General features: G+C 42.8%; 1 protein-coding gene across 1 annotated transcript in view; it reads left to right on the forward strand.

Moving 5' to 3' along the window:
• The window catches only part of LOC126456748 (Down syndrome cell adhesion molecule-like protein Dscam2), a 660,038-nt gene that overhangs the window by 364,439 nt on the left and 279,875 nt on the right, over window positions 1-15,724 (forward strand). The window contains exon 9 of the mRNA XM_050092498.1: window positions 5,327-5,478. Coding sequence (XP_049948455.1) covers window positions 5,327-5,478 — 152 coding nt within the window. The remainder of the gene's footprint in view (window positions 1-5,326; window positions 5,479-15,724) is intronic.

The following is a 15,724-nucleotide window of genomic DNA, read 5'->3' on the forward strand; positions in this document are numbered from 1 at the left end:
CACGCCCCAACATCGTGCAGCCCGCCTCCAGTGGTGTCGCGACAGGCGTGAATGGAGGGACGAATGGAGACGTGTCGTCTTCAGCGATGAGAGTCGCTTCTGCCTTGGTGCCAATGATGGTCGTATGCGTGTTTGGCGCCGTGCAGGTGAGCGCCACAATCAGGACTGCATACGACCGAGGCACACAGGGCCAACACCCGGCATCATGGTGTGGGGAGCGATCTCCTACACTGGCCGTACACCACTGGTGATCGTCGAGGGGATACTGAATAGTGCACGGTACATCCAAACCGTCATCGAACCCATCGTTCTACCATTCCTAGACCGGAAAGGGAACTTGCTGTTCCAACAGGACAATGCACGTCCGCATGTATCCCGTGCCAACCAACGTGCGCTAGAAGGTGTAAGTCAACTACCCTAGCCAGCAAGATCTCCGGATCTGTCCCCCATTGAGCATGTTTGGGACTGGATGCCGCCAGGTGGAAATGGCATGGCAAGCCGTTCCACAGGACTACATCCAGCATCTCTACGATCGTCTCCGTGGGAGAATAGCAGCCTGCATTGCTACGAAAGGTGGATATACACTGTACTAGTGCCGACATTGTGCATGCTCTGTTGCCTGTGTCTATGTGCCTGTGGTTCTGTCAGTGTGGTCATGTGATGTATCTGACCCCAGGAATGTGTCATTAAAGTTTCCCCTTCCTGGGACAATGAATTCACGGTGTTCTTATTTCAATTTCCAGGAGTGTATTTGTCGGTAGTGCAGCACAAAATTTAAACTATCAAGACGCATTCTCCTTATAAATTTAAATAATGACGATCATATTTTTAGAACTGTTGACAAAGAGTGATGTTCTTTAAAGAGGTAGTAACTAAATTTAACGCTGCGCCTTGAAATGCCGGTTAGCTCCACGTGGTACAGATTAGAGTGGGCTGGGGGATAGGAATGGGGGTGTGGGCAGAGAGGACGGCTTTTACGGAGCGCATCTCTTACGAGTTTCTAGAAGTTTCAACAAGCTGAGCCCAAGGAAGTGGTACCAAGCACTGTATGATTTTCGCTTACCGCTGCGTACAACAAAGGAAAATTAACAGAGTGGTTGAACCTTCACTCTCGAATATCTTTCTATTAATCTTTGATGCGTTTTAACAAACGGTTTTGATATTGTCAAAGATACTCGTTTTTTCTTTTGTGGCACTGACAGTTCCATCCACTGCAGGTATGTTTAGTAGGTAAATGTCTCAGAAGACGCACTAGAACATGACAACGCCACCATCCGGCGAGAATTTCACTAAAATTAAATTAAATGAAGGCACGATATATCTCTCTATAATTCCAGATACTAACGAGTCTATTGCTTTGCTTGATAAAGGGCGTAATTTCCAAATTTCGTTTTGTTACTTGAGGTGCACTTTTACGGTTTTCATAGCGTCTGCTTTAGACAGAGCTGCCAAAAGCACGTTTTTTGTGACATCACTGAAAGAGACAGAAATGTCGATATCACTCTCAGGCAGTCTAAAATCTGAACACAATGGACACAGATTCGGAGCCTTCTCCAACATGGAAACAATAAGCTGCGTCTGATTTATCATCTGGTAAAATCGTATGTGACACGATCATGTGACATGGTCAAATGGCTCTTCAAGACGAGTGTCCAAACAATTTGTGAGTGTCATGACGGCTCGTCCCTTTCTGACTGACGTCATGGATGACTGATGATCGTGATACTGCTGTTAGTTTTCCCTGGAGTCGATCGGCACCACTGCTGAAACAGTGTAATATTAGTACGCTGATGACATTGAGACGAGTCCGTCAGCAGTCGTTGCAACCTAGTGGCATTGTGGAGCTGGCATTCTTATGAATATATGGGTTCTGCGCTGTCCTAGATACCATGTCACCTATAGATCGTCTTGGCCTTTCATGGAGGTAGGATATTCTGGCTACATGGTGAAGTTCTGTCGTCTTGAAATCCTGGAGAAAATCCACGGAGAGTTTCAAAGCTGCATTTGGCACCCACTGCAGAGAGTTGATGCGCGTTCCAATCATCGATCCCTAAACTACTGATGCCCACTCGACGACGGTTCCCAGAAGCATCTTGTACAGAACAACTTCTGTGGGAGTATTGCCGTCCCGTTTATGATTGGGCAGAGCTGTTTCGGCCTGCACATTGCTCTTATTCTCAAGGCAAATAAAATTTTCTATTGCAACATAAGAGCTGATAGCTATCCTACATCGTCTCCAATACGCTTATCGACAAGTGCGAGAGAAAGTCACCATACAATCTGACTGCAACTCAGCCCCTACACCTCCTAACATAGAAAGAGGTAATCAATCTGTTGCGGACGGCTTAGAAGACTGCTGACAACACTCTGCGACAGTTGACAACACTGACGGAAACGAAATATCAGATGTTTATGGTTTCGTTGACTACACAGTATGGAAAAATTAGTGTTTGTGGAATGCAAACTGTCAATTTTCTACGAAGAGATAAAGCTTCATCAGGGAAATGTGAATCAAATAATGGCGGCACTCCTCGAGAAGAACAGTAAGGACTTGAGCGCAAATACATCCTCCGCTACCTATGTGTGTCACTGATAGGACAAATGCCGTGGATGAAGAAGCTGCAGAATCATCATCGTGCGCCATAACTTCAATTCGAGAAACACCTAAGCTGCGGTAAAGAGGAGTCCGACTATATCACCTTCGGTTGCATAAATTGGCTTAAACGCCTTCTTGCGAGGTATGCTAAAACAGAACTGCCCCCTGCCGACGTAGTGCCGTCCTAATTAAAAGGTACACAGAGTCATATTTCAATGCTTTAACTTGACTTGGACGTCAGCCTTTAATATAAAGGTACGGTGAAACATTTACAATGTTGTATGAAACTGTTAGTAAGTCGTGAATTTTTTTGTCTTTTACACTTCCTTTTTACATGAGGCTGTGTTTGTTGATGTCAAACTGACATTCTAGACACTTCAGAGCTCCATCTTCTGGCACCTTATGAGAATGCAGGGATCAATCTACATTCATAATCTATGCTATCTGCTAATAGCGAGCATGAGAAACTATTTTTAAATTGCAGACACAAGAGCTGACCAGCTGAAATAACGTAATTCATTAATGATTTCCATTATGTTGGCCATTGTGGGTAATCTGTCTTCCGGTGACACATGAAAAACAGTTTTCCCGTGTTTTGTATCAGAAGACAAAATAAACTACGAGCGTCGATCGATTCCTGCATTGTTGTAAGATGACAGATGATGGATCAATTTGTCTCTCAAATAAATTGCATATAGCTTTGATACCCAAAAATACTATAAAAATGGTTGTATGAAGTACATATGTATATATATATATATGTATGTATGTGTATGTATGTACATCCCACATCTCCTCTTAACCCACTTGACCGATTTTGCTCTTACTGTCTGGAGAGGATCGCTGTGAGGGTAAGAACCACATACCTGTCGAAGGGATGGGAATGAAAAAGCAGTGTAATCCAATACGCGGGAATTCCCATACTTTATTCATCCAGTATTTGGGAGTGAGAGCAATTAGTGACTTGCAACAAACTTACACATAATTTCAAACCTCTACAAAATTTTTTGCCGCTGACAATCCCCATAAATTTGTGAAAGAAAAAACATTATTACTCACTACGTTTTCGCTGTTCATGCAGTAAGACTGTGGCACTAACTATGATGTTTTAATTTATTACTTTTTTACTACTAACTGCATTCGCGACACATTTTACAGACAATATTCACATATACCACTAAATGTATAAGCAAAATTGTATCATTTTACGACATGTAGTTCACAAGATGTTGCATCGTAAACACTGAGATGCGTGAAAAAGTGTCGCATCATGTGTAGCATTTCACTATATTCACAAAACATTTCGCAGACAGTATCCACATATGCCACTGCTTTTACCTACAAAAATATTTCATTGTACGAGAAATACCTCAAGAAAAATGACTCTTATATCCCGAGGTGCGTGAAAAACTGCCGTATCAAGTTTGTCGTTTTAATTTATTACTTCCTTACTACTAATTCAATTCACATTTCGCAGACAGTAGACACATATGCCACTGGATGTACCTGCAAAATTATATCATTCTGCCATATGTAATTTAGGAGATACGACGTCATAAACATTCTGCTGCTAGAAAATGAAATTGTATGCCGAAAATCGCTAGGGATACAGGTGAAATATGTGTAGAAATATTTGTGAAATACTTTAAGTATACGTGAAATACATTTGACATGTAGGTATGTGAGCAAATACAAGGGTAAAAAGCTCATCTCAAACCCCTGGAACGATTTCAGTCAAATTTGATACACATATTAGTTCCGATCTGGAAAGAAATACACTGGGGTAAGAACCACCAGCTCCTATTAGGGTAGGGGTGAAAGGTGAAGAGTGAAGGGGCAAGGAAAAAAGCAGGGGAGAGTAGGAGATGAACTAAGAAAGGAAATTGGAGGAGACAGGCATAGAAGAGAGGAGGAGATAAGGAGGGCGAGGAGAGAGGAGAAGATGAAAAGAGAGATGGGGTGGAGGAGCTGGAGAGGGGATAGGAAGAGATGGACAGAGGAGGAAACGGGAAGTGAACAGATAGGGGAGGAACTGATAGTCAGGAAGAGGGGGAAGGAGCAGATGGATGGACAGAGGGACAGGATGGGTGAAGGAGGTGTACAGGGAGAGGGAGCTCAGGAAATGGACAGAGAGGCGGAAGGAGGAGATGGACTGATAGAAGATAGGAGTAAATACATACTCAGACAATGCCACCAGGCGTTCAGCTAATTGCATTACATTTTAGTCACCAGTGTAACAGTACTGGGTGATAAAAAATAAATATATGATTCAAGAAATAAAAATAATAATATTCTTTTCAGACTTGATGAATGATGCAATATATCAGTTTGTAAAAAAAAAATATAACAGAAACAATCATAAAGAAGACATAATATGCTTTGGTCATTTATACAAACGGGTGACAATAGATTAATCAAACAGATCTTCAAATACCCCTTGCAGACGAAGTCAAAAATAAAATTCAAGAGGCCAAAAAATATTTACAAAGAAACAACTTACGATGAGAAAAACAGCAGACAGAGACTACTTAGACTTAAGATGTTTCAGATGGGAAAGAAGGAAGAGAAAATAAGTTCAAAATGAAGTGAGGAGATGAAAATGCACAACAGTGAAAAGGATGCAGGAATACTGGAGAGGCAGGAAGATAAAAGAACATGATATGATGGAATCGGAGTGGCGCGTGGAACTCCGAAGGACTAACGAGAGAAAAACTAACATTTTTGTTGCAGATACACAATCGGGCAGTATGTGGATCAGCGAGGCGATGTCGTAAGCCACGTGAACATATCATCCGTGCGGGTCCAAGATGGCGGCCTCTACACGTGCAGTGCTACCAACTCCATGGGCACCGTCTCCCACGAGGCCAGGCTCAATGTTTATGGTCTGTAACCCGCTGTTTTCACTAGCACTGATTTCTTCATTCAATGTGAAAAAGACTTTAGTTGTACCTTGTACTTTGTTTTAGCCTATCGGAACTGTCATTTGTAGATTCATTTACAACCAAATTTATGGTGTGTAGTGGAGAGTATTTACGGTACTAGTGTCGTTTCCTCGCCTTTCCTGATCCAATCGCGAATGGTGCATGGGAGGGAGGGCTGTCGTTTAGTCTCTGTGAGCTCCGATTTCTCTGATTTACCACATGAGGTCATTTCACAAACTGTATGTGGGAGAAAGTACGACTACTCTTGGAAAGTACGACCTCAGAATTTCACGAGTAGATCTGTGTGATGCACAACACCTCTCTTGTAGTATCTGCCACTTGAGTTTGCCGAGCATCTGCGTCATGCTCTCGCGTATACCAAACACAACTGTAGAAAAACCCACTTCACTTCTCAGAGTCGGCTAGATTCTGTATATTAATTCTGCTCGTTAAGGAACACACACTGACGAGGAATAATTACGAATTGGGCAAACAAGGGTTTTGTGGCAAGTCAACTTCGAGATTCAGTTGCAGCTGAGATTCTTCCAATGAGTCTCAATATGTTTTTTCTACAGGTTTTATGTGGTCGTCCGCTTTAGGTCGCTGCAGAGGCTACGCTCAGATATTTTATAGTTGTTGTTGTTTACTGTGATTTTTCACCTATAGTGTAATCGAACAGTAATGCAGTGCCATCTATTTACGTGCAGTACGGTACATTCATTTAAACTGAGCATTAGAAGCTATCCTCTGCACTAAGCACCGGCCCTTCAGGTCTTCCTGCATTTGGCTACGATTTTCCGTGCTGCAGCTTTCCCGTACAAAGTGAACCCGAACTCCACAAAGAAAACTTTTTAGTTTTTCTGAGTCTTTTTGTAAAAGGGGCCTAGGGTCAGTGGTGGCTCGTTAAGAAATAATGTTCATGATTTATTCGGCTTGTTACTCTCAATTACCTATGTTTCTGTGTAACTACTATCACGACAGATAAAAACCACATAATAAGCCCTATAGCCGACAGCAATAAATAGATACTTTTACAGTTGAAGTATTTACTGGCCGGTGAACATTAGAATAGCTTAAATCACGGTACCCTTATGCTCAGGAAAAACTGAAGTCCACAGTAAAACAAAAGAAGTAGAACTAACTTCAGAAATGTTACTGATATATGGGGAATGTTAGTTAGTACATAAGTAATTGAAATAATGTTTTCTTATTAACAGTATGAGTATGTGAAGCACAGTATAGTAGCACTTTTAAACGATAGCTTGTGTAGTAAAGGCAGTCATTGACAAAACTTTTACTGTGGTTGAAAATAGTCGCAATGCTACTCAGGCAGAGAAACTCAGCAGAGGGCGAGATCCTGAGAAAAGAAAAAAAAAAAAAAAACACCTTTCCTATAGATGCTTCCGAGTCTTGTTGTAACGTTTCAGGAAACCAGGAAACGGCAATGTGAATTGAAGCAACATAATTCTCATAGAGCTTGCAAAGACGAGGCTGCTGAAGTTACCATTCTCGCTTTGTTCCAAAGAATTAAACATGAGCACGCCTCAACCTGAACAGATGATCGTCAGTCCTATAAACCAGTTTACATCGCACTCTAACAAGTCACCAGTTCCCCTTATCACATTCGCCGTAGATGGCCATCGCTTTTACCTTCTCTTCTTTGGTTTACATTCTACTCACACAAATCTTCAACTTAAGACAGTTGACTGAATTACCGGGGTACATTTCCACTCTCTTGGCTTTTGCTTAGTGTCAACCCCAGCGAGTGCAGGAGTTATATTACCCAATGTGCTACACGAGGATACGCAGTACAGGTGAGTCACACTCATTTTTGTGTTTCGTTTGTAAAAACGTTATGTTTACGTTAACGATACTCTGTGATATGTTTCCGAATAGGCCTCGAGGAGAGGAAGTGGATTACCGAATAAAAAATGCAGGATGCTGTTTAAAATGATGTAGGAAGGCGTGTTGTACCCTGGAACGCTTTTCAGTCTTGTAATAGATGTTTTTCAGTATTACATTTTTAAATGATCGCAACCACCTTTTGTATGCTGCTGTCTTTCATGAGATTACAAAACTTACTCTGTAAAAGCAAGATTTTTCCAGGAGTGATAAAATGTTTCAAGGTACAACATGGTCGTGTACCTAGGAACAAATAATCTACTGAAATTAAATAGCGTTGCAATCGAGAAAATCATTACGTTACTTTATTTAATCGTCTATTTTCTACATTATCATTTTACAATACAATACGAATGTGGAAAACCGACCGGTTAAAGTCGATACTGGTATTTTAGTTCTCAATAACCGGTATTTTTCGGTTTTGTTTGGCCTCGATTATGATAGGTATTTTTTTATTTTTTTACTAATGACCGGTAAAAAAACTGATATACCAATTAGCCATAGCAGCAGTGCTAAAATTTTTCGTTTTTAAATAAACTTTTTTTAAGGAAAAACAAGTAATTTTTATTCGTAAAATTTCCATTGCTCTGAAATTTGTGTTATAATAGAAAATGGGAAAAACTTTCCGTGCTTTTTAATAACAATGCCGACAGAAACGAGCAACAAACACAGGGCAGAAGAACTGCTGGTTTAACTATTACGATGCGGCGTGTTCTATTAGATAGTACATGTGTACATGCAGTGTGCAAAACTTGCCCCATCTGGTCTATATATTCGTTTCTCGCTTTCGTCGTCGGACATCACTTGTATTACAGAATAACACAAATCATACACTGAAAAGTGTCTTACGACGTACGGTATCAATGAAGTACAATGATCCGTTTCCTTTAAAAGGTTAAAAGCGGGAATAGCCACAAAGAACTCACATCATATGAGGAGAAATAACAGTTCATTCATAGCTTGCGATAAAAAAAAGAAAGTAGCTAACCTTCTGCGCCTGTCTACATAATATGTGCTGTAGCTCATGAAAACGGAGAAATTAACACGAAAAACAGCGTTCTTCAACCTCAGTTCTCACCCTTCAGCACTGAGACTATTCGTAATACCCAAACAGATTTTTGAGCCGAGTTCCAAAAGTTAGAATCCGTAGGAGACTACTACTGATTTTCTTGTAGTATTCGATCACTTATCACTTTTCGAGAAAATCAGAGAACGGTGGACGCACTAAGTTTATTTTTACGTGCCTATTTAATTTAATATTTTGATAAATGATAATTAATTGAAACCCTCAGCTGCCGTTGATATACCCTCGATGGGGACAGCCGGAAATGTGTGCGCCGACCGGGACTCGAACCTGCGATCTGCTGCTTACATGGCAGACGCTCTATCCACCTCAGCCACCGAGGACACAGATGAATAGCGCGACTGCAGGGACTTATCCCTTGCACGCTTCCCGTAAGACCCACATTCCCAACTGTCCACAATCTACATACGTAATGTACCTAATAGATATTTGCCCATCCACTCATTACTCGCGACAACTAAGGTGCCGATTCCCGTATGAGTTCGGGCAACCTGTGCGCTTTCGCACAGACGAAGGCCAATGGCTGGGTAGCCTTTAGCTATATATATGTATGAAGACAGTAACTGTTCTCGAAAGAACAGATACCATTGATGACCATGCAGCTTCTCTAGAATAAATGATAATGAATTGACACCCTGAGCTGTGTCCTCGGCGGCTCAGATGGATAGAGCGTCAGCCATGTAAGCAGGAGATCCCGGGTTCGAGTCCCGGCCGGGGCACACATTTTCAGCTGTCCCCATCGAGGTATATCAGCAACACCTGTCGGCAGCTGAGGGTTTCAATTAATTATCATTCACTCTAGAGAAGCTGCACGGTCACAATAGTATCTGTTCTTTCGAGAACAGTTACTATATTCATATATAACATTTTTATTCTATGTATCCTGTAACTGAGGTAATCAACATTTTTCAATCTTTGTTGGATTTCTACATTTATTGCACGAAATAACAGGAAATGTCAGATTAAACTGGAGTTGAAAAAAATAGATATAACCGAAAACCGATTGTTTCAGCGATAACCGCCATCCCTAGCAACAATCAGATTGTGAGACAAAATTAAGGACAAGTACTATCAAAAGGCAATTATAACTTAAAGGTTTTTAAAAATAGTAGCTATTGGACTTGTACACAAAATTTACGTTTTCAAGACAGGTAAAATTGTTAAGACATTGAAGTAACTCAATTCATTGGCAAATATGACCTGTTTCAATTCAGAAGACCTTTTTCCATTTAAGGTACAAGGTGGTGCTCGGCCGACGAAATATGACGTTCACGTTCACTTAGTTTTTAAAATATAAAGAATTTTACTTGCCAAAAATTTTCCTCGAAACAGCTTTAATATATCGTACAGCACTTAAATGTGTAGAACCCAAAATATTTACAAATGTTGCACAAAACACATAATGTCTCACGACAACAAAAGAGTAGAAAATTGCGGGAACTGCTCATGGCGGACTCTCGAGCGATTTTGAAATGTGTCACTAGATTGTAGCACCAACCAAGACCTACCCTGTGCTTCGAGGTACAGTATCCTCAAGGTACAACACTGTACCCTACTACTGTTCATACCTTCGTAGCGAGTAAAGTTAGAGAAGCGGCAATCATAGTAGTTAATGTCTCCATGATACATTCTTCTGTTTGCTTCTAGACAAAATGTCATTTAATTTCGATAAAACAAATGGAATATCATGTATGCTGGATGAACTAGAGCTCCATCGGCATACTTTTAGAGTTTGTTCACGGATACTTTCTTAGTATTTTGGTATGGGGGACCCACGGTCTCCGGCTCGTTACGGAGCTATTGTGTTTCGTTTGGATACTTGCTTTGTATTTGTATTGCACAGAAAGTAATGTACAACGGTGCACATGTCGACGGTATGCGCTGTTTATCTTGTTTCATGCTGTAAACAGTAGTAACGCCCACCTGACCTCGTTGCCCTTAAGTCTGCATTCAGCGCTGCCCGACCCTGCCTAGGGTTTTGTTTTCCGGCAGTGTTAGCTGCGCGTAAACAGTGGCACACATCTTTACGACGTGTAGGAGTACCGCTGAAGAGTTGGCCGATATGCACCTTGTAGTGGCGTGACAAGACAGCCAAGCCACTCGGAGGTAGCCGAAAGGCACGCGTTTAGCTCACGCAGATTGGCGTGAGGTCTGGAACAAGGTAAAGTAATTATCCTATAAAGAAAAGAACGTAGTTCTTGGAATACTTAACTTTAATCCACAATTGGAGAACATCTCTCGTTACTGTACAAGCTTCACAATATTAATTATCAAATGCTATGGCGCCTTGCTAGGTCGTAGCAAATGACGTAACTGAAGGCTATGCTAACTATCGTCTCGGCAAATGAGAGCGTAATTGTCAATGAACCTTTCCTAGCAAAGTCGGCTGTACAACTGGGGCGAGTGCTAGTAAGTCTCTCTAGACCTGCCGTGTGGTGGCGCTCGGTCTGCAATCACTGACAGTGGCGACACGCGGGTCCGACGTATACTAACGGACCGCGGCCGATTTAAAGGCTACCACTTAGCAAGTGTGGTGTCTGGCGGTGACACCACACACCTCACTTATGGGTTCACTGAATGCAGTGGGAGATGGTTCAAATGGTTCAAAAGGCTCTGAGCACTAAGGGACTTAACGTCTGAGGACATCAATCCCCTAGAACTTAGAACTACTTAAACCTATCTAACCTAAGGACATCACACACATCCATGCTCGAGGCAAGATTCGAACCTGCGACCATAGCGGCGCAGAGCTGGGCGGCCCCTATAGCGTCACCAACCACATCAGCTGTACAAAGTCACGTACGTTTTCGCGATTTTTCACCGTTGTGAAGATGTTTTCTCAGAAACAAATGTAACAGACTGAATAAGTCATCACTACGTTATTACTCTGTTACGAGCCGACAGACACCGTGGGTCCCTTACACAAAAATAACCAGAAAGTATCCGTGAAGAACATCCGAAAGTTTGTCGGTGGAGTTCTGGTTCAACCCGTATAATATAATTTGTATGAGTAAGGAAAGTGAATATCTCTTCTATGGCATAGTACAGTCTTTAAGTTAAGATCGTTGTCGGGTTAATCAGTAAAAAATGTGGTATAAGACATTTCGGAGTTCATGCCGCGTCAACTGGCTTTATATATCCCATAGACGGCTTCTGATTGGTCGGTAAATACGTAATGTTGTCGCAGATGGTGTCAACGTCTGCGCTGGTGGCGCCACCGCCGCCGCCGTAGCATAAACATTGTAACGAATATCTCCGGCTCCTCTCTGCGTCCAGGGCTCGTTCCCATGCACCGCTAAGATTATATCCGCTGTCACAGTTGAAGGATTTCTCACACATTCTTATTTCTACAGCCTCTTTAACTAAAGGGTCCCAGTATTTAGGACCCTGCAACAGATCTTTCCTATCGTCAAACAGTTTGCTTGCCACTTGTTTGTGAGGCTGCGCTCAGCAACTGCTGTTTTCTCCACGTCTCGGTTCTTAATATGTCAAATGGCTCTGAGCACTATGGGACTCAACTGCTGTAGTCATCAGTCCCCTAGAACTTAGAACTGCTTAAACCTAACTAACCTAGGGACATCACACACACACCCATGCCCGAGGCAGGATTCGAACCTGCGACCGTAGCAGCAGCGCGGCTCCGGACTGGAGCGCCTAGAACCGCACGGCCACCGCGGCCGGCCTCTTAATATGTCGTTGATGTCCTGCGCAGCGTCGGTAACGGTGCGGATGAACTGATCAGGGTATTTCTTCCCCACTGACAAGGGATCCTGAGGCGGAGACTTAACAGGGCGTAGCTTCTCCTTTATCTTCTTATGAGCCAGCCGGGGTGGCCAAGCGGTTAAAGGCGCTACAGTCGCAGGTTCGAATCCTGCCTCGGGGATGGATGTGTGTGATGTCCTTAGGTTAGTTAGGTTTAAGTAGTTCTAAGTTCTAGGGGACTGATGACCTTAGAAGTTAAGTCCCATAGTGCTCAGAGCCATTTGAACCATATCTTCTTATGAGATCGAAAAATATATCTGATACCTCATTTTCCCAGAAATGAGCCTACTTTGCTGGAGATAGCGTGGCAGAAAGGAAGGACGGCAGTCGGGGGTTCACCTCGCCAATGTTGAACATTTTCACGAATCCTTTTCTTGGAGAACGCAGAGTTCATATCAGGTGACCCACAGTCGTTTTTTAGGAACACATACTTTACATAATTAATTTCGGGATCCAAATGATCCTCGTCAGAAACGGTTTTTTCTCTGTGTACTAGTGTATTTAAGGCTGCTACCTTCTGGACTGGACGGTGAAAACTCTGGGTGCTAAGATATAAGTCAGTGTGCGTCGGCTTGTTCTACACTGAGTTTCGTTGTACCACAACATCTAAAAGTTCACCAGGGCAACAGTTCTCACGGTCAGTTGCTCCTGGCGAGGACGGTGAAAAGAAATGGTAGAAAGTTCGAAGTTTAACAGTGAATTGACGCATCAAGAAGTCCAAGAGTGTTTTGTACAAAAGTGCCGTCGCGGAAGACTTCGTTCTCAACAAAAAAATATATTTGCCGACAGACTAAAACATATACATACACCAAATAAGAAAAAAATAAAAATGCAACTGTAATTAATAATACGTCCAGTCGCTGCAGCGCCATTAATTGCTTGGCATCTCCTAGGCATGCTTGAAACTAAATTCTCCGCGGGTTCATGTGGAAGAGACCTTCAAACGCGTCGAATTTGCCTTGACAGCTGTTTCAAAGTGAATTTTGCCTGCGCTTGACATAATGTTAAGAATGGTTTTCACGAAAAGATTTTTTTCCGCTTTTGGAGTCACTTTGCCGATTGAGCCACGCTCTCCAAAATCATCCACTTGTTTAACCAGTTTTTATCGTGTTGGGCAACGGCCTTGCCGCAGTGGGTACACCGGTTCCCGTCAGATCATCGAAGTTAAGCGCTGTCGGGCGTGGCCCGCACTTGGATGGGTGACAATTCGGGCCGCCATGCGCTGTTTCCATTTTTCGGGGTGCACTGAGTCTCGTGATGCCAATTGAGGAGCTACTCGACCGAATAGTAGCGGCTCCGGTCAAAGAAAACCCTCATACCGACCGGGAGAGCGGTGTGCTGACCACACGCCCCTCCTATCCGCAGCTGAGGATGACACGGCAGTCGGATGGTCCCGATGGGCCACTTGTGGCCTGAAGACGGAGTGCTTTTATATCGTGTTACCCACTTTTGTACAAATGACTTTGAGTTCTCCACATATTTAGACGCCGAGATATGACTCATCTTCGGACATCCGGAGTCGCTACAGAAAAAAACAGCCTGAAAACGCGACGCGTAAGCTGCACTCATGTCTCTTCTTGCGTATCTCAGTCAAGAATTCAAAGTAAACTAATGCTTCATGGACATTGCGTGAAGGACAAAGGCTCCATCTAATGGGCTGTGAAAGAATTAAGGCGATATTATACAGGGTGTACATAAAGTCGGGGAACACATTCAGTTATGTATTGCACAAGAACCAAACAGCGTACAGATATGTCATTTTGAAGAGAAACCATGAAAGTTTTTTTTAATGTATACCACCACAGCGTAGTTTGGTAATTTGCCGAAAGTCAGCGCTAGTCGCAAACATGGCGATGGATCGGCCGTGCTAGAGAAGGTGACAGCTGTTCCACGTAATTGGCCTCGCCGATCACCAAATCTCACTCCGTGTGACATTTTTGTGAGGGGACACATTAAAGATCAGATGTATGTACCGCCTCTACCACGTGATGTCGCTGTGCTCCGGGAGAGAATACAGGAAGCGACAGCCACAATCGACGATGCCATACTAGGATGGGTATGGCAAGAATTCTATTACCGTATTGACGTCTGCCGATTCACTCATGGTTCGCATTTCGAATGTTTGTAAAAAAAGTTCCAGAGTTTGTCTTCAAAATGTAATATGTATGACATCTGTACAATATTTAGTTATTATCCAATAAATAATTGACAGTGTTCCCGAACTTTATGTCCACCCTGTATTTTAACGTCTGTGTGCAGAGGCGATCACGCTCTTAGTTAACAGACTGTGTCAATAAATCAAATAATTTTTAGTACTTTGTATGAGGGTCACTCCAAAAGAAAAGCACACTATTTTTGTAAAAATACAGTTTTCATTCTGCATGTGTGAAAGTTTTACAGTGTGTAGATACATCCTTCCTGCTTGTTTTCAAACTTAAGTTCAACCTGTTCCCGTGAGTGGCGCCGTCACAGTGTGCCTTCAAGATGGCTGCTACACTTCACGTTCGTCAGAAGCAACGTGCGGTCATAGAATTCCTCCGTTCGTCAGAAGCAACGTGCGGTCATAGAATTCCTGTGCTGTGAAAACGAGACAGTGGGAAACATCCACAAGAGGTTGAAAAAGGTGTATGGAGATGTTGCTGTCGATCGCAGTACAGTTAGTCGGTGGGCAAGCAGGTTACGTGATGAAAGCGGGCACGGCAATATTGAGGATTGTCCTCGCAGCGGCAGGCCTCGTACTGCACACACTCCAGACAATGTGCAGAGAGTTAAGAGAGTTAACGAATTGGTGACTGCTGACACACGCATCACAGTGAACGAATTGTCACGCTACGGTGGGATAGGGGAAGGAAGTGTTTGCAGAATACTGAAAGTGTTGGTGTTAAAAAAGGTTCGTGCCAGGTGGGTTCCCAGGATGTTGACAGTGGCTCACAAAGAAACAAGAAAAACGGTATGCAGAGAACTTTTGGAACAGTACGAGAATGGAGGAGATGAATTTCTTGGAAGAATTGTGACAGGTGATGAAACATGGCTCCATCATTTTTCACCAGAGATGAAGAGGCAATCAGTGGAGTGGCATCATGCAAATTCACCCAAGAAAAAAAGTTCAAAACCACACCTTCTGTTGGAAAATTTATGGCTACAGTGTTTTTCGATTCCGAAGGTGTCTTGCTTGTGGACAACATGCCAAGTGGAACCACCATAAATTCTGACGCATATGTGACGACACTGAAGAAACTTCAAGCTCGACAGGCAAAAGCAGGATGTTTTGCTGTTGCACGACAATGCACGGCCACATGTCAGTCACAAAACCATGGAAGCGATCACAAAACTCGGATGGACAACAATGAAACACCCGCCTTACAGTCCCGACCTGGCCCCATGTGACTATCATCTCTTTGGGAAACTGAAAGACTCTCTTTGTGGAACAAGGTTTGAAGATGATGACTCCCTTGTGCA

This window comes from Schistocerca serialis, chromosome 1 (genome assembly GCF_023864345.2).
Source record: "Schistocerca serialis cubense isolate TAMUIC-IGC-003099 chromosome 1, iqSchSeri2.2, whole genome shotgun sequence".
In the NCBI taxonomy this organism is placed as follows: domain Eukaryota; kingdom Metazoa; phylum Arthropoda; class Insecta; order Orthoptera; family Acrididae; genus Schistocerca; species Schistocerca serialis.